The 20,652-nt window shown below is 37.5% G+C and overlaps 1 protein-coding gene across 3 annotated transcripts in view; it reads left to right on the top strand.

Moving 5' to 3' along the window:
• LOC145668293 (MYCBP-associated protein-like) overlaps window positions 1–20,652 on the top strand; it is a 119,557-nt gene that overhangs the window by 50,732 nt on the left and 48,173 nt on the right. For all 3 annotated transcript variants that reach the window (XR_014128006.1, XR_014128005.1, XM_081736020.1), the window contains exons 5-7: window positions 8,731–8,884; window positions 10,559–10,668; window positions 16,999–17,229. Coding sequence is in view for 1 of the 3 variants with exons in the window: in XM_081736020.1 (XP_081592146.1) it covers window positions 8,731–8,884; window positions 10,559–10,668; window positions 16,999–17,229 (495 nt within the window). In the remaining 2 variants the exon portion in view is untranslated. The remainder of the gene's footprint in view (window positions 1–8,730; window positions 8,885–10,558; window positions 10,669–16,998; window positions 17,230–20,652) is intronic.

Here is a 20,652-nt window from a genome sequence, read left to right as displayed (position 1 = left end):
GATCGGTGTTGGCCCATTTTCTTCCCTTGAAATGTACAGTCTCTACTAATACTAAAAGTTACTTCAAGGCTCAAATGCTAATGTTAAATTTTTTTTATGAAACTGGAACTCGCCAATGGAACCCGAATTCGACACACTTCACCTGGTTTCGACAGTTGCGGTATCTGAATTCGACACCTTCAATTATATCCATGTAAAATATTAAGTCGGCATTATTAGTAGTAGTAATCTCTTCTCAGCTTCAAATATTGTTTTATTATTATGCAGAAATTATCAGACGGGCGAAAGAACACAACTTAAATTTTCTGAACTGAGTAGTTATTTCGATGATTCTCTATTCGACATGCTGGAAACCTGATTTCGACATTCCATGTCGAACTGAGGTTACAACTATCGGAGAATTATGCAACAAATAGCTTTATGAAAGACTTTGAACATACTTGTACGTTTAGATATTCAGTTAAAATTATATTTGGAATACTGAGCATGAATTCGACAACCTTGTCGAAATCCGGTTCACGTTACAAATAAAGGCTCGTGTTTTCGACAACCTCCCGTTCATGTTACATCACAACCTTTGTCCTCACAGAAGAAAATAAAACGCACTGATTGAAACTCCTTTACAACATTAAAGTACCACTATTTGCTTGAAGCAAACCTAACTTTAATAAAAGTCTTACGAAAATAACCTGCCGTCTTATGTTTTCCTTAAGATTATGTGTTTTTTCTCGAAGAGTGTGTCACACACACAACAATGTACTTCTTTTGTCCATACATATGACTCATCTACTGTAACCGTATTTCTGACACGAGAAAAGACACTCCCATAATGTTGCCACTTCTATTCACGATTGCAGGGATGACATCTTACGCTTATTTCACAACATTTAAACACAGGTATGTCGAATTCGGGTGCCTGTCGAATTCAGGCGCGTTTACCTTAGGGTATTTTATTTGTTGTTGATGTCTAGCCCATCCTAAAAAATAGTTCACTGGTTACATGTGCACAACAACCTAATGCCCTAGCATCGGACTTACAAGTACCGTAATACCCTAATATCGGACAATTTTCTACTTCCATGGCCGGCAATTCGTCATCATTCGCTGCAAAGCGCATCCAAAGCTCATATCGAGTAGCGTTTCTAAATCTTGAAATGATTCTAAAACGTAACAATCCTGGCTCAAACCCATTTCTATCAAGTGAAAAATATCATTACTTTTATGGTCTAAATAAGCTTGTATTTACGAAGGTGCTAGTTCAATCTGATAAGGGAATGGGCGATGCAAAAAGGTACGGAGATACCCGACTTGCAACACACTAAACTCTACAGTTGAATGAGTACAAAAGTCGGTCAGGCAGGAAAATGTGTTAGAAAAACAAATGGAAGGAATTCTATGGGTGGCCCTGACAATAGCTGAGAGAGTCTCGCTGACGTACCAACTACCCACTCCGATATACACCAAAGATGCCGTGCTTTTCTGCTGGGAAGCCTCTGCGAGATGCGTCGTCGACGAGCTCTATTCAGGTCATAGCTTATCTATACGTAATGCTTTACGGTGCCGCTCTTATTGCCGTTTGTCCGCGGAAAGGCACTCGCGAACTAGTGACGACTTGAGGAACTATCCCACTACTTCATGCTTCCGACGAAGGGAAAGGGAATAAAGTAGATAACGTAGACATACATATTTTTAGAGTCAGTGATCTGAAAACGTTGCAGTAAGGATGATTGCGATTCTTTCAAAGTTTTTTCAGCTACCCTAGAACTCTAGATCTTTTTTTAGATTTTTCCGACGGTTTTTCAGGTTTGATCATTAAATGACCCTGCTGTGATCTTGAAATGACCTTGTCGGGTCAAGGAAATGACATAATCGGATCCAGCTACTCAAAAAACATTCATGTACTTTTTGTTCATATTTTGTTCATATAACGTTCCCTCTCGATTTGACCTTCAAATGATATTGAACCTGACATGATAGATGTTAACCGACTTTGGATTCGGAATCAGCGATCCCAAAAATCCTAGTATACCTTAGTGAGACTCGTTCATACTGCTGTGCTTTTGCTTCAATTATTGGACATGCTGTGGGAAAATTTATATCTCATAGATATTTTTGATGTGCTCAAGGATTGTGGCATGGATTTAGTCAGACTATCAATATGTAGGATTTCTTACAGTTTTGTTTTGTCTTAATTTGCTTGCCGCAAGCTTGCATCTGGCTTGTTTGGAGTCTCTTTCGCTTACATTTACAAAATGAAATGAAATCTTTAAGTTTTACGTCCCACGGTTATGCCGGTTAGGCTAAAGGAGACGGTGATGATGAGAGATGAGTGAAATGGTGGACTGAAGAAAGTGGAAGGAAACGGGAGAACCCCGAGAAAACCCACGAGCACGGTGTTTGTCCACCACAAAGTTCATTTGTCGGGGGCTGGGATCGAACCCGGGACCCCAAGCTGAACGCTCTACCACTGAGTCACCGCGCCCCCTCGCTTGCATTTACCTTAATCAGGCTTGCCATTGGTGAGTTTCGCTTATACTTGGCTGGCGTTTGAGATAATTTAAGTTGCGTTTCATTTGTGAAGATAAGCTTGCAGCAATCCTTGCCCTGATGTAACTAACTAGCTTAACACAAGCTTGTAGCAAGCAAATTAGCTTGCATAGTTGAGCTTACGGCTAGTCAATTGAGCTGCAACGGCAAGTTTGGTGCAACTTTGTAGCACGTTTAAATTGCTGGCTGGGTGTTTTTCACATCATTGTTTTATGTGTGGAATCATTCTTCATTTTTTTTCTTTTTTTTAAGTAAACGATGCATTTAATAATGGGATTTTACCGTTTTCTTCTCGGCTCTATTTAAATGTCGTCTGCTTTCTCAAAACTATTTATTACAAATATACGCAGGACCATATTTAATATTTTGCCACCTCGGGCCATTTTAAAAAATAGCCTTTTTCATATCAATAAATATCAGTATAGAAACTTCGGGACGGAGGTGTAAATAATCAGTACAGCATTTAAGTGCATTGGAAAACGTGAAAACTCCAAGTAACTCTCGAAGTTAGTCAATAATGGTAAAATCTTGAAATTACGATCAAAGAATATGATGTCAAGAATGAAAAAAGAGAAATAATGAATATAAATTCGTATCTAAAATATGACTTGCCACTTCTGAGACAAATAGACTTATGTTAATGTGTCTTCAAAATGTAAAAACTCGTGTCATGTCAATTACATATATTGTATATAATAAATTTCTAAAATTTCCTGAACCGAAATATGAAAAATAAAGTCAGAGAAAATTTGCTGCCCCGAGCCACTGCCCATGTTAGCCCATGTGTAATAGCACAAAATTTAATTTTCACAAAGTAAGACATTTAAATAGATCAGAAGATGAAATCATTAAAATGAAACCGCCGTTCGCATATTTGCGGATCCCAAACGTTTCAGATATCCTCTGATCTGATTGGTCGATACAGATACGATATCACGAGACATGATCTACATATAGCACAAAGTAAACGGCAAATGTCGACTCTGGTAGCCGAGTGGACAAGCGCAATAAGCTAGTAAAGAAAGTGTTTTTGGCGTGGGTTCAAATCCTGCCTACGGACAGTTTCTTTACTACTTTTAAAAATTTTTATAACACTTCTTTCGTTAAAATGAGATTAAAAATAATATTCAAAAAGTGATTTACCGATCATTTTAAAAAAATATTCATTAAAATAAGTTTGTCCTTGTACTATATAGATCCACAGCAAATGTAGTAGTAGTAGTACTGTAGTACGTTTGCCCTTGTACTATATAGATCCACAGCTAATGTAGTAGTAGTTGTAGTAGTAGTGGTAGTACTAGTAGGAACGGGTTAGAAGCCCCGCAGGGGTTGTTTGGGTTCTGTTCTCGACATCAAATTGGCAAGAATGCTGAAACGTTTGGGATCGGCAAAAATGCCCGCCGTTCATTTTAACAGGTTGACCGCCATGAGACCCAAAATTGGGTCTGAACTCTGAAGTAATGCTCTTCGTGAAGTTGCGATACCCAGTTTTGGATTTCACCATAAAAATGGTTGAGGCCTTGATACCCCATTATGTGGGAAAAGCATATTTGTTAATGTGTGAAAAACATTTGTTTTGGCTCATGAATGTTGCCTCGTTCTTGTAGCCTGGCCTCACGAAGTACGTAGTAGTTGCTCATACCTCATAGAAAAGGATGAGCCACCTAATGATGACCTATCTTCAATCATATTTCTCACACACAGTTTGACTCCAGCAGACAGTCAACCTAAGGAAAGAGAAATATAGATTACTTCCTCATATAAGTCAACCAGCTGTAAAACAAAGACGGCGAAACAGAGTTTGCACCAAAAGTTTTGTTCCATTAACTACATTTTTATATATTAATAATAGCTTTCTCTGTATTGAAGAATTCTGATGTTCTTTGTGTCTTTTAGGTCAGAGGTTCTTAATATGAGGTACGTGCTGGACCGTTCATGAAAAAGTGAAAAATAATTAGTCAATGATGGGAAAGCTATTTTAATATTGTAAGACCAGGATTCGATTCCTGGCGGGAGTTCATGTGGTTCAGATCCCACGATGAGATGCAGATCCACGTCTCTCATATCACTTCGGTGCTGAAAGGAATACTAAACTCAAAGCCAACCAACTTTAATGTCTGTAGGCCTACAGGGTGTGTATGAACTATACAAACAAGCTTCAAGAGGTGATTCCTCACATCAAAATAAAAGGAAATATTCATTTGGACTTTTGGAGAAAAGTAATAGTTTCAGATCGCCAAAAATCGTGGAAAAGCTATACATTTGAAGCTTTACGCGTTATTTCGTATTCAATAAAGCGAGGAGTGGCGGCTACATCACCATAAAAATAATTATACATACCCTATCCAAAACTGATGCTCCTCCGTGGCTAAGCGGTTAGCAAACGCGCCTTTGGCGTGAGAGGCCCGGGTTCGATTCCTGGCGGGAACTCATGTGGTTCGGATTCCACGTTAATCAGTAGGTCCACGTCTCATATATCCTCGCTGCTGAAAGAGACGTTAAATTCAAACTCAACCTATCTAAAACTGCATACTTCAACTTTTCCTATGTCTAATGGGTGCACAAGAGATCCTCTTAAGAGCATTAGCACTAGCGTCTATTACCTATCAGTTAATAACTTTGAATATTGTTTTTCTTCTTCGGTATTTTCTTGTGTACCTTAGTGTGATACCCGACACCTTTTGTTTCAATGAAAAAAGAGTAATATGTTACTGTAGTAAGTGTTTCCTTGTGTAGTTTCCCGGTCACGGTCATCCAGTAAAATTGAAAAGAAAATGTACCAGACATTCGGTAGGTTTGGTAAATATGCAGAGAGTACAACGGCATTATAACAAATTTAAGAACGGCAATGAAGCTTTTTAGGATACATCACATGTTGGCTGTCCAAGTCATAGACAATGAGGCACCTAATGTCGCTATTAAGCTCAATAATGACAAAATATGTGAGTCATTAAGAAAAACATTCAATTTCAATGTAGAAACCGTTGGCCAACAACTCCAGAAGATTGCGCAACGCTACAAAGTTAGATTATGAATCCCGCTTGGACTGCGGTACAGAAAGCAACACGAGCAAATGCTTGTTTCTTTATTGTCTCGTTGGTTGGAGAATCCGTTTCTGAATACAGTGCTAAGAGCGTGCGTGCGTTGAGAAGTGAGTACACCTCGATACTCTGTATGTCACCATCATTGGCTTGTAACACACGAAAATTCAAAAAAAAAAAAAAAAAAAAAAAAACTACATAAAAAAAGTTCTACTCTGTGTTTGATGGACACATCGGAGTATATTGCATCACAAACTGGTACCACCTGACTAGACGATCAAGGCATTTTATACTTACAGCAATTGGAAAGTGTAAATGTAAAATCAAGGACCGAAGAGCAAGTTCTTCTGAATCACAGTTACATGTTGATAAGGTTACCTCACAAGTGATACCCTTACCCAACTTACTTAAGAAATGGTAATACAATCCCAATGTCCGCTAGACATTGTGCTGTTAGATTACTAATTGTTCCATTCGTTAGATAGCCATTCAGGGACAACTTTGCTCCACATTCCGCTGTGTTCTGTTGAATCCATACCCTACTCGAGTATTAGAGAGGTTATTGCTACTAATGGAATTATTTCTGGTTTTCAAGGTATGACTTACTCCATTTATCGCCTTTCTCTTTGTAAAGCTGAAATTCGTCATACATTTTATTTGGAGGAGGAGAGTACTTAACGCAATATTGAATGTTCTACTTAAGAAAATAGCTATGATTCAAAGTTCGCTAATGAAAAAAGAGAAAAGCAAGAAGCTTTATAGATATTACTAGAGATTTAAAATGACAACACCAATGAGTTGAGACGTGGTAGTTGTGGGCAGTGAGCTTACCGCAAATCATTCCAAATTCGGTCTTCCTCACGTCCCCCGAATCCTGATTACCCACTTTATTTTCAGATGTGTTGTAGTGTGGTCATAAAGCATAAGATGTCCCTATAGTAAAGCCTGGGGTCAACCCAGACGACTTGCTCTAAGCCCCGCTTAACATCTCTTAAACTCTCCTCGAGTTCTCACTTTAATTCCTGTTTGCAGTGAGAATGCAAGGCACACGTGCTGCGTCGCTGAGCTCCACATCTTTCATTCTCTGTATATTCTGCAATTTTAGTGAATATGATATCGGCTTCTTGCTGTCGTACTTAAAATATTCAGAAGTATATATAGATAGTATATACAGTTGTAAAAAATGGAAACACTTGAAAAAAAATGAAACTGACTCGATAAATACCACATGAGTCCGCAGAATAGATCAGTTTCAGCGTGACATGAAGCCATATAAGTCATAAATGGGTTCTAGAGGAATATTGTACAATTCTTTGGACAGTGTAGGGTTCAGTTCCGTCAGCCAGTATAGGAGAGGATATTTGCTCCAGAACTGTGCACAGATGTTCAATAATGCTGAGACGTGGGGATTGGGTCCCACTGGATAAGTAGCTCATTCCGATGATAGTTGAATCGCTCCTGAACAGCTCCAGCAGTGTGAATTGTCGCATTGTCATCTTGGAAAGCTGTGGTTAGATGGAAACATCATTTGGACAATAGGTTCTCGTGGTCACCAAAAATGTCCATATAAGCTTATAGTAATCGCAGGACTAACTGCGTATGGCAACCAGAAAATTGCAGCTCATAGCATCACAGAGCCACCGCTATATTTCACGGCAGGGAGGAAACAATTTGGAGCAAAAACTTCATTATGCCTGCCATACATAAATACAGTCTGTATTTAAAATAAAGTGAAAGAAAACTCATTCCAGTTTCCAATTACCGACTTTTCACTTTGCATATTGTCAGCACCATTTTCTTCGGCTAAAGCATGATTGGTGTAATTTAGCAACCCTTGTCGGACTGATTGTCGCAATAGGCTGTTCTAAATGTGGATTTAGTATGGTCGTCACTTTTGCCATATTTGCTCTACAGTCTTTGCTGATAATGGATGAACCAAATAATTTTGTCACTTTCTCTAGCAGCCTCAGTGTAAGGTTCCAAAAGGCACATTTTTCGGTTCTAAATAAAACGTCTGCTTTGTAAACAAAGCATAAGCCAGTCTATGTTTCACTTTATTCCCTTAAAAATACTTTTCGTTACCTGCCTTATCGTTAATCTATTTGCACTTCAAATCACATTCTTCTATACATTTAAACAAAAAGTGTCATTTTCTCTTTCATTGTAACATTAATTCGTCAACACAAAACATAACCATTGTAAGTTACATATGTAGCTCATAGCTTTTTGAACCCACCGGAAATAAATGATACCGGAAGAACTGCTTGAAATGCGTCATGCTTTATTAATCCTTTCACTTCATTCTTCGGTGTTCTCTGTTACTGAAGCTTCTCTTCTATTCACTATTACTCTTGGCCGAGATGCCGTGAGTTCTGTAGGCTGTATCACCTTAAACACCCCTCCTTGCGACATATCTAACAATCGAGGGTCCCTCTTGGCTACACTATATAATTAAGTACCGCGTCTTTGGCGCGGGAGATCCAGGTTCGATCCTTGGCGGGAAATCGTGTGGTTCGGACCCCATGTTAAAGTGTAGGTCCACGTCTTATATAACAACACTGCCGAACGGGACGCTAAACTCCAAACTCAAACATCTAACACACAGAGCACCTTAGACACACTTGCCCCAACTAACCGAACACCCACAATTTTAACTCTTTTCTCCAATTTTTATCACCACCATCTACCCAATCAAACACACGCCTGCTTTCTACTCTACTGACGTACTACACGATTCCTAATACACTACTAACAACGGCTAGGCCATGCATCTTATGTGTTGGAAACTGCACGTGTTTCCATTATTTTGATAACCATCTGTATATTGAACTAGTTACCACATCATAAAAGGATAATATTGAAGACCAAATTTGTTATTTAATTGAAGACAATTTCCTTTAAATTCTTTAATATACTGTAGACACTTTTTTTTATGTGTAGCATATATTAAAAAAAGAAGAAAAGAAAGAAAAGGGAATGAAAAACTTCAAACGAATATGGATGTGATTCCGCTCATAAGTTTACAAGAATTTCTATTTATTTCACCTATTAATTGGTTTCTTTGCAATGATTTTAAATAACAACCAGCAGGCATAAATAATAATGTTACTATTACATCTTAACCTAATATTTTGTTTCACAGGACGACGTTAATTTTTTCAAGCTTCCGTTAAAATCAAAGGAGATTCACGGTGAAGAAGCAAGTCCTATATTCGCAACACTTACAAAGAGATATTTGGGAAATCCTCCCGATATGGAATATTTGAAGACTCCTGTCCCTGTACTGAAAGAGCAAGGTAGTAATTTGTCACTTTTAATTATTTCATTATCACACATGCAATAAGTAAAAGGTACGGACTACCGTACTAAACACTTACTCGCTCTCCTTTCTTAAATTAAATAATATCATGTTGCAGTTATTACTAAAATATTTTATTGTTGATAAAATATTTATTTTGGAAATTATGAACAAAATTATATTAGACGTTTTTGTTCAACTCCATCTGAAGAAATCTACTCCAAACTCGCCTCTTTCCATTCTTGAGAAAATTATCTGAAGAAAGTCGCCCCTAACTGTAAACTACCAACTGTGGATTTCATCATGGAAATTACTTATGCTATATTGTAAAGATAGTAATGAAATATTTATTTTTACGAATTATGTAGCCGCCATGTTAGAGAGTAGTTAGTGAAACATTAAGTTTTGAAATATGAACAAAGTCGTTATGAAAACCGTCCCCCAAGAGAAAACTGATATTTTTAAAGAACAATATCTTATACCATATTTTAGACCAATTAATGTAATAGTTAGAACCTTTTCGAGAAAATACCATTTTAAAAAAATACCCTCCAGTAAACTACCTTTATTTTGGAGCATAGGAAAAAATGTAATAAAACTGCAAAATTTAAATTTAAAATTTGGGCCGGATACGGTGAACGGTATGGCTTCTGTAGAGATGTGTACGTACATCAAGATGAATGGATAGGCATCGAAAAATTCCAATATGTAGGGACAATGAAACATGAAAGTCTATTGGAATCTGGAATTCAGTTTTATCAGGATCATCCTAGTCTCTTTTCTACTATCGTTTATTGAAAGTATAATAATTATATATTTTGTACAATTATTTTAAATATTGTTAATTATTATAGAGAATATACTGACATACACTGGATGGTGGTAGCTCAGTAGTAGAGTGCTCATTTCTAGTGTGTGAGGTTCCTATATGTTCCCAACTCGTGCCAAACGGTTTGCAAACACCGAGTACTACGTGGGTTTCTCCTCATGGTTCTACCGTTCTCTCCCACTTTCTTTATTCTGTCATTTCATTCATTATTATCAACACCGTTTTCCTTAGCCTTGGTGCATAATTGTAGGACGTTAAACTAAAAAAAAAAAAAAAAATCAGTGCCATATACAGAGTTCTATCAAGAAGATTTCAAGCTTCCATGTTTCTTTCAGAGGATATATATATATATATATATATATATATATATATATATATATATATATACACCTAATCTTGTTAAAGATGGGTTTTAAATCCGGAAACTGTTCTTTGCGTACGACACTGAGATATTTTATATAGTCTCTACACTATTCTATAGTTCTATTTGATACGATGTTTTATAGCTTTGATTTTAAGACGTGTACTACTGACAAATTAAATATATGCCTTAAGTACCTACCAATGTATGTTCATACCAATCTGATTTCTATTTATTTATTTATTCTTACTTGATGTTTTGCTTATGAGTTATGACTATTACCTGCTTCTGATGACTGACGATATAAAATGCGAACTTTTGCTGTTGGATTGTAATTATGTACTATTCAGTAAAATATATTTTTGTTAGGTTTACTTTGTATATGTGAACACACGCGTAACGCGACTGCATATTTACAAAATTTTGTGTGTTTGTTATTACGCGATTATTATTATTCTTATAATGTTTTATATTAATTTCAGGGCTTGGCTGGACAATAAAACCGAAAAAGAAATGGCCTCGATCGAAGTACATGGTGCAGAGACAAGTTGAGATGAGAGAAAAGTTGAAAGCTGTTGTAGAACATAGACCGGTAAGATCTTTTAGTCGATGAAATGATTACTGTTTCTAGTCAAATGAAATAATTACTGTCTCTTAACCCTTCAAGCCAGGAGCACGAGTATATATTCACCATTTAAATGCCTACCTTTTGGGCAGGATTCCTGACAGAATATTATTTAAATACCGCCAGTAGAGTTGGGATTTAAATACAGATTCCAAGATTTAAAAATCTGTTGGCCAGTCTCCCGCTTCATATATTTACATACATTATTACACACATTACAAATTGGGAACATTTATTTCTCCTCTTGTTTCCCTATATTCTTATGTAAGTCGGTCAGTATACTATCTAATACCATGCCTTCCTCTTCTTCATCTAGCTAAGATCTTTCCTGAATTTGTTTCTTAATATTGCAAATCCCTAGTCATCCTCGCTAACTTGCATTTGTTCTGTAATCCCTAGACCACATAGTTCATTTGGTACATGTCTTCAATGTATCCCTCTTACAGTGTATGAGTTCATGTCTGCCATGGTTGATATATAAAAAAAAAAAAAAAAAAAAAAAAAAAAAAAAAAAAGAAAGGAAATAGGCATTAACTTTCCCTCAAAGTGCTAACGGATCTAAAAGAGACGTTTGGTGGGTTGGATCATCTGGAAGATGAACATAGACTCGAAATACAAAATTTTACATCAAAACAGAATCGAGTAGAGCAATTTACTATATACCCAATAAACTAGGATAGGTATATATAACTTTCAATAAACGATATGAATGATTTGTTGGTAGCATTTATGCATTGTATGCTCCAATACTTTGTAAATAGCATAGCGTGAAGTGATCAATGTAGGCTAAGAAAGGTAAGAGAAGAAAAGTTTTTGACCAGTTTCTTTAATTTCTGTTTATACTAGGATATGACTCTGAACAATAGAAAAGAAAGAAAAACGGTACACAATTGTATTTTTTTTTTTTTAAACAGTAGGGAACTGTTCCCGTATTTCGAGCACTTAGAACGTAAACGCTATATCAACTACTGTGTATAGCATACTTGAATGATACAGATACGTGTCAGTTAAAGCCTTACAAGGACGTCTACAATTGTATAATTTGTAGGGAACTCTATTAAACTAATGTTAGTTGGAGGTGGCGGAGAAATGTTTCTTTGTGTATCGCAAAATTAACTGAGTTTACAAAGAAAATATAGCTCTACTACTCTCCCAATGAATCCTTTACTGCTTCAGAGTTTAGAAGCTAAGGCTTTCAATGCTTAAAGATTTTCAAATTAAAATTCCATACATACTCTGTGTCTACTTGAAAAACGTCATTGCGAAAGAGTGATCTCAAATCTTAACACTTGAAATGTAAACAATCTTTGGTGTACCATTGATAAAGGTCCCGTTATGCATGTTCTCCAAATACCATAACACATTTCCAAATTTACAGAGCCCTAATAGCTTATACCTTGTATAACTGTCATTTCTTGCTCTGCAATGTTCTTAAGATGGATTGTTGATTAAATGTCAGTTTAGAGGGAAGACCTACTACTGCAATTAGGACTCTTAATAAGCACATCATTTATGGGTACTTTCTTCCTTACTACAATACATCCATTCTGCAGTCCTTCATGGAGGTCCTAATTTGAAAGATTTAACTGCGCCATCTGGATGACAGAACGTAAGTGCACTGAATTCTGCTGTGGTAACCTTGGTGTTTTCAAATTACTCTACAGTATTATTTCAATCGATATTCATAGATATCTCCCTTAACATCAATTGTCGAGTTTAAAATACAGCCCTAAATATCCCATTTTGTTTCTTAGCAACTTCTAAACAATTAAGTATAGATTAAAAAACGTCAGTTTTTCTTTAATTTTCGTCGACATTGCTATGTAACATTGATATATAAATTATGTGATCAAAAGTATCCAGACGCCCCCGAGTAGTACTTTTCGGTGTCGTGATACCACCTGTCCCGTGGAAGATACGGATAACAGAATGGGTTGTTTCGTCATGTTTATGAACATCTAACGTTGTTAGGTGATGGGGTGTCACAAGTGTATCAAGTCGACGTGGGAGATTTCAGCTTCTGAAGTCTTCTTCCGATATCATAATAAAGTGGAAACATGACGGTATATTCCACAGGTCAAAAGCGACCAATCAAGGTTCTCTGAGAAACCTTCAACCACCGTCTCTGAGGAATTACACAATTCCTTATGCATACCTATTGGCATTTCAGTAGAAAAAAGAAAGAAAGAAAAAAGAGTGAGTGTAAAGATTCCCTGGTGAACGAGATCCACCGGCTTGTGTAGTATCAATCTACGTTGTAAAATGAAATTTGGAGGTGGAGCATAATAGTGTGGCCCTGGTAGGATAGACTTATTGTTGGTCTACAGGGCAATGTCACTACAGAGGTCTACAAAGACAGTCCAACCGCTTTTTCCTGCCTACCAGCGAAAACAAGTTCGGGGACGATCATTGTGAATAATGCCAGAATACTCGGCTGTTGTCTTACAACAACAACGCACCAGTAATGGAATGATCTGCTCAAAATTCGAGTTTCGTTCCCTGCCAAGAATGGACTGCTATTACTCAGAAAACCTTTTGCCATCTGATCGAAATTATGCTTGCAAGAATTGAGGCTGGCGTAAAGGAAAAGAGTAGTCCATCCAGATACAGAAGTTTCACGTCCATGGTAACGAAGTTTGAAATCATCTCACCATAAGAAAAACCATGACGCCACCAGCGATTTTGTTCCCTGTCTTGCAGCAATGGACCTGCAGCGGAGTTTATATTCCAGGAGACTGCGTTGAGAAACACTTTGGTCCAAACGATTCCATTCCTCCTGGCAAGCTTTCCCGCAAAAATCCATGAGAGAAGCATCGGGTATTTAACACGAATGTGTGTAAAGTTTGTTGCATGAATTACTATTTCCCGTGCCATCCGATCCACCCGTATGACTAGATGCCTTGTCCTGGTGGATGACAACATGAGATAGATATGTCGCTATCATAGAGAGAAGGAATATCATAGTAGAGTGGCTCCATAATGTTCTTCTGGTAGTAGGCAACATTGTTTTCAGCCTTTTTGTCCACTCTCCGCAATGGAAGTGTGCCGTTATAGCAGTAACCCCAACAACCATGCACCCATTTACGTACCCAACCGACTTCTGAACAGTAACGTAGCGTGAAGTTTTGAAATGGGTAGGCTGGAACTAGATTCGTAGCTAGAGAGTGGCTAGGAGGGGCCCAATCCCCTGAAACTTGCAATTTTTGTTGTATGTATATATGAGTGTAAAGTGAATTTAAGTTACCCCCCCCCCAAAAAAAATATCCCGCCCTTATTTAAACGATCACGTCTTAGTGTTTTGACTACGCTGTAATACTTGATAGAAAAATGCTAATTCATGCAATATATTTTTGATACAATGCAAGAAAAAGTATAAGAGTGGTTCTGCTTCATATTTCCCTTACACATACGGTTTCCTTACATATGCAATACTCGCATATCACACATACACTGTATTACTGTTTCAAAGAAACAGATAAAAATGGATAGCTATAGGACGATCTTAAGTGTAACTTCCCCAAATCATAGACAAACTTAAGCACTTCACCCACAACAACACATATCAGCATACTAATGGAAAACAGTGGAGCAGTAGCTCACAGTCAATTGATGATTTTTACAGAAAAAGCTATTTTAGATTGAAAGTATGAAAAAAAAAAAAAAGAAACTATAAATCATCTGAGGTCTTCTTCAGTATCGATCTTCGAAAAACTTGCGGATAGCAACGCAACGCAACGCAAAAAATACAACATAACTTATATGTCAATTATCAAAAACTAAAATGTAAATTATACGCTGTGATCACGCAAACCAGTACGCAATAAGGTCCCTGATGAATTAATACTATTCATAACAACATAACATTTTTATTCTCTCTGTCTCTCTCTCTCTCTCTCTCTCTCTCTTTTCTTGGTCAAAACTCGTTACTGAATGTGAGCTTCTAAATTTTTTATAGTCTCTGTTCTATACTTTCTTCCAAGACCTCATCCTGTCGCTTTTGTTTCGCCAAACACCCGAAAGGCTAGCCTTTCGTCAACATTCGTCCACTTTCGTTGCATCATGTTGAATTTGTGTATAGCTCAAGAAGTTTTCGTCTGCTGAGGGTGGCGGGAAAGTGATTGTCACCGCCCCATTTTCCTAATTCCATGAGAGAAGCGGAAGGCTAGCCGCCGATAGCCTTCAATGCGTTCTTGCAGAAGCTTCGCTTCAATTCGCTTGATGTTTAAACAGCGTATTATAAAATAAATCCATTTTAATAAAATTAATTGTATCAATATTCAAAAGCAACATTTGAGGCTGATGTATAAATAAATGGATAGGCTAAGCCTTATAGCCTTAATGGACACTACGTCCCTGCTTCTGAAATCATGTGGATGATAGTAGATGGCCCTTTTTCTGGCCACATCCCAACAGATACACCCAATCTTCATCCAGTGGCAATACATACTTCGAACGGTTACCAGCCAGATGGCGTTCGTAGTCCTTTCGGCTGTTGGTTTTCCTTTCCTAGACATGGGAAGCACCCAGCTTATGAACTTGAACCTTGTGCTTCCACACGAGTTGTAAATCTTGGCTTATGATGCGATTTACAGTTGCGGGAAAACATTGTTCTGCATGTGCAGTAGCTCTTTGAGTTACTGGGTTTTCACGTCGCACCAGGGAGCTCACTTTAAGTACAACAACGGGGGGACGCATAGGCTTCCGATACCACTTTGACTAGTTCCAGCAACAGGTACAGTGCACGCTTTTCCGTGATTCAATACTGCGTTGATGACCTTCTTTGACACATGAAATACTTTCGTCTTACACTGTTTAATTTTCTAGCTATAACTATAACCAACGTCGAAAAGGGCACTGATGTACCACTTCCAGAAGACTGGGATTCTCATGTGACCACTCACGCACACACGATCCCTCGTCTTTGCAAGTCAATACACAATACTTTCGCATTACCAGGTCTGGTTGCTCTCTGCTGTGAACATGTCTGCTTCCTGGTATTCGAAATCTTTTCCATGAACGTGAAACGATCTGTCTGGAGTGAATACTTTTGTTGTTCTAAGCCTAACTATGAAAGAAGTAACTGAGCGTTCAAGAATAGTGCCACATATCAACATAATATCCTGACAAGTCAAAACACTTTGCCTATCGATATTCAAGTCTGTTAGTGCCCCTACTAACAAAGGATTTGTTGAAGCCGTCGAGAATGTTATTTACGGCATGCATGATATAATCGGTATCAAAATAAACACTTTCTAACTTGTTTTTAAAGTTTTGGAGCAGATGAAAGCCGTAAGGTGCTAAATCAGACGAATGAGGTGAATGAATACCAACTTTAAGCTGCAATCGTGAATTGGTGTCATAGCAACAACCAACTTGTGGCTAGGGTTAATGTTCTGACAAAAAATGACACCTTTTGTCATTTTGTCATGACGCTTCTGCCGAACATGATTGCGCAGCTTTTGTATGAGGTTTGTAAAATAATTCCCATTTACTGTTTGCCTCTTTGAAGAATAATATGTCATCATCATCACTCCATCCGAATCTCAAAATTCAATAGCTATTCCCTTCCCTACTGAGGGCACTGATTTGGGCTATTTTGAAGGTAAAGATGAGACGTATTTCCACTGCTTGGAACTGTTTTAACTTTGGTTGGCAATGGTAAACCCACATCTCATTTAATGTTTTGAATCGAGCCAGAAAGGAATCTGGATATGCTCGGTAAAACTTAAAATTATCTCTTGAATTATATTGCAGTTGATCATCTTCTGGTCGGGTGTTAAAAGCTTGGGTACCATCTCGCTGAAACTTTTCTCATTCCCACACGCTGAATAATTCTGTTACGCTTGCAGTTTACAAGTCCACTTTATTTGTCTCAAAATCTGCCTAATGGTCAATCGGCGATCATTTATGACACATTCATCTACTTGGCCAATAATTTCCTTTGTCAGTACTTCAACTGATCTCCCTGATCGAAACTTATATTCTATGCTAGTTTTCCCCTCCTCAATTTAGCTGCCCATTTCTTCGTTGTGTCATAAGAAGGAGTACTATTATCTAATGTAGTAACCATGTCGGCATGGATATCCTAAAACCTTAACCATTCCTTATGCAGATATTCAATAACATCTCTTATCTTCAGTTTCTCTATTTGGTCAACTGCAATCGCTCATCTTACTGTCTTTCTTTTCCTACAAAACCATAGAAGAAATAGTTATTAAGACCAATTATTTTAACATTTTAACTAGGTATTCTTTTATGCTTATATAATATTTGATTTGAATTTAATAATTCTTGCAGGAGATGGATGACCTTTGCATAGTAGGAAAGGGACCATCAAAACCAGAGCCTACCTTAGCAGAACTGAAAGGAAGTGGGCAACTTATGGTTCCTATAATTCGTTTAATACCTCCAAAGGAACCTGTGGGAAAAATCTCGTATACAGGAGACCATTTTGACCCTGATCATTGTGTTCGTTTGAAAGTTAACGAGAAACTGATCGAAGCTGACTCTGAGTGTGAGAACATTAAGGTTCGTAAACATATCTGGTGTGATTAAGTTAAACGTTCCTTTTCAAAATCGAGAAAATCCGAAGTAATGTAACTTACTATTTGATATAAGGGATGATCCCACTTTTTTTAAAAAAATATCTTTTCGAAAACTGATTTTTTTAATGAAAAATGAAAACTGAAGTTTTTTTTCTACAAACGGAAAAAGCAAACTTTTTTTTTTTAGAAAAACGGAAAACGAAAAGTTTTCCGAGAAACGGAAAACAAAAAGATCTTTCGAAAAACGAAAAATGGATAGTTTTTGTAAAAAAAAAAAAAAAAAAAAAAAACTGAATTCGTTTCAGTTGTTAAGACTTCGAAACAGAACTATGTATAATAAGTATAAAAAGTTTCATAGATTAGATATGTTCGTCTGTCTGTCTAACTTTCCGCTCGTTAGTCGACAGGCATCAGCTCAAAAGCGGTAAGAAATAGCGAGAAGTGCAGTTTCGGAACACGAATAGATTCATCTAGTCCATTTGCCTTTTATTTGATCCGGAAGTAGCAGAGATCTATCGCTTTCGGTTACATTGTTGATCAACACAGAGTACGACGCGTTTTCCAGAACCAATTCAATATCCAAAGAATGTATTCAATTTTCACCTTTATTACACTCTCAGATTATGCTATGCATAAGCGTCTGAAGTCGTATATAACGGCTTTGTTCGTTCATCTGTCGACAGATACCAGAGCAATGACGGTAACAAATATCGAGAAGCGTTTCTTGCAGTCGATTCAGAGTCCCAACAATAGGTTCCTTCTACTCCATTCTTCCTCTTCTCCTCGGTTTGGGTACAAAACCTCGCCTGGCCAAAACCTCGCGGGACAAAATATCGCGGGGTCAAAACCTCGCCTGGCCAAAACCTCGCCACCCAAAACCTCGCCACCCAAAATCTTGCCGGGCCAAAATCTCACCTTGCCAAAACCTCATCTTCCAAAACCTCGCGCCCCAAAATATCGCCATACCCAAAATCTCGCCTGACCAGAACCTCGTTGTAATGATCTCGCGACACAGAATCTCGCCTGGTCTGAATTAAGCGAGACGTAGTGTTGCCTGGGAAGAAATGTCGTCAGGATAAAACTTTTTCTCGACGATTTCTTCAATGTAGAATGTTCTATATATTACTATATATATATATTTAGTAATAACACATAATTACATTAAAATAATGACAAGAAAAATTCTAATGCATGCTTTGGAAATCTATATATATAAAAATGAAATGACTATGTTTGGTACATTATACCTCTTGAACCATCCTACCGATCTCAATCAAATTTTCAACATAGATGTGATTCGAGCCTAGGACGTCTTTTATAATTTCACTTTGTCGGCATAACAAAAGGGAGGGGGAGTGGGATATATATATATACACAGAGCTTTAGCTAGAGATTTCAGCGCCCGGGGCGAAGTACAATTCGGCGCCTCTACTCTCACAACACCAAGCTCTTCCTTTCTTTTTTTATTTTTACTTATAACAAAAGCAGTAGATATTGTTATACTACACTGAATTTTTATTAAGCTGCAGGCGAGATTTTGGCCCACGAGGTTTTAGCGGCGAGGTTTTGGCCACGCGATGTTTTAGATGGCGAGGTTTTGGCCCGGCGATATTTTGTCCCGCGAGGTTTTGGGCGGCGAGGTTTTGGCCACGCGAGGTTTTGGCCCGGCGTGATTTTGTCCCGCGAGGTTTTGGGCGGCAAGGCTTAGGCCACGCGATATTTTGGGCGGCGAGGGTTTGGCCACGCGAGGTTTTAGCCGGCAAGATTTTGGGAGGCGATGTTTCGGCCGCGAGATTTTGTCCGTATCCCCTTCTCCTCTATTCAAGCCGAAAGTGGTTCAAATTACCAATTTCTGGTTTCAATTTTTATCACTATAGAACGAAATCTCTTACATATAGCGAGAAGCGATTTATTGCAAACAATTTAGCTTCTTAGGACACCATATTATGACTATCCACAACACTCTACCAAAACAGGAAATGGTTTATATTTACTATTATCTCCAGTTTTAACACTGATTTACATAGAGCAAAAACTGTAAGAGATGTCGAGATTTTTTTTTTTTTTTTTATCGATTCAGCTTCCAAAAAAAGGTTCAATTTTCTCCATTAACCATCTACTCAAACCGAAGTTGTTCAAATTTACCATTTTCGGTTTCAACGTTAATCACCATAGAACAAAAATAGTAATAGATAGCCACAAACGATTTTTTCAATCGATACAGCGTCTCAAGAGTAGCCTATATATCATCACAACCGACAACACTATCAAAACCAGAAGTGGTTGAATTGACTAGTAGGCCTACTTCGAGTTCAATACTGATTTTCATAGAGCAATAACTAGGACCCAGAAGTTGAGGAAAAATCCTCTTTTTTACGAGTGCCCGAAGACGAGGCTTAACATAGTATATATTCATTTTGGGTCATTGTAGGCCAGAAAATTTTGGATTTTATTTGTCCCTTTTTGCTTTTTCCGGCGTTTTTTTATTTATTGGTCTTTTTTAAACTTTTCAAAGGTCTTAACGTTTTTTAATTTTTATTTTGCATTTCATCTTTCGACAATAAATTTACTATAAATTAACTCGAAACACCACCACCTCTTAAACATCTTTTCTTTAGTAAAGAAAATTCAAAAGATAAGACATTCTTCAACGACTGGACTGATAAGACCAGATCTGCAACAATCACGAGTCAGATAAGGAGGCGTAACAATGTCCTCGAGCAAGGAGGGTGAGGGTGGGGAAGTTTTCTTATTTTAGTTTGTACTTCAGTTTGTGACAGTGTTGTCACACTTGGTACAATTGTACCAAATTCATCCCTTTTTGTCATTCATCGACCCGTTGGTACCACGCTGGCATTTTCAGCCCCTTTTGTGGAAAAGTTGGTACAATTCTACCCAATTCAGCACTATTTAGCAAATACTTGTCACATTTTCAAAAGTGTCAATACTATTATCCTCCTTCGGTCGTAAAATAAGCAAGAATAAGGTGCAATAATTTATATTTTAACACACGAACTCGGATATGATTGACTTGTTCCACGTTTTATATATTTTTTTCATATATGACCATAATATCGTTTTGGTTTATTGGTCACTTTGAAATAGAGGCGCGTTTGGTTTCTTATAATATATACCAAAGATGGTAACTGTTTTCCCTTTTAATTCGCGGCCTCTGTTATACTCCCTACATGCGGGAGAAGTATCATCTACTTCCACGGTTGTTCGGGGTCCTCTTATTTGGATGTTTCTGGAAAATAATTTTTGAAAAGAGTACTTTCTTGATTTTGACTTTTGGAGGGGGGAAGTGTTCTAGAACTTTACCTCTTTTAGTTTCGTGTTATAAAGCCATGCATTACATTGGTATAAAATAATGAATTCAGCCCTTTTTGTTTCGATTTGGTACTCT

This window comes from Thermobia domestica, chromosome 13, assembly GCF_964235325.1.
Source record: "Thermobia domestica chromosome 13, izTheDome1.hap1.1, whole genome shotgun sequence".
NCBI classification, from domain to species: Eukaryota; Metazoa; Arthropoda; class Insecta; order Zygentoma; family Lepismatidae; genus Thermobia; species Thermobia domestica.
Note: the sequence above shows the minus strand (reverse complement) of the source record. Positions and strands in the feature narration are given on the sequence as shown.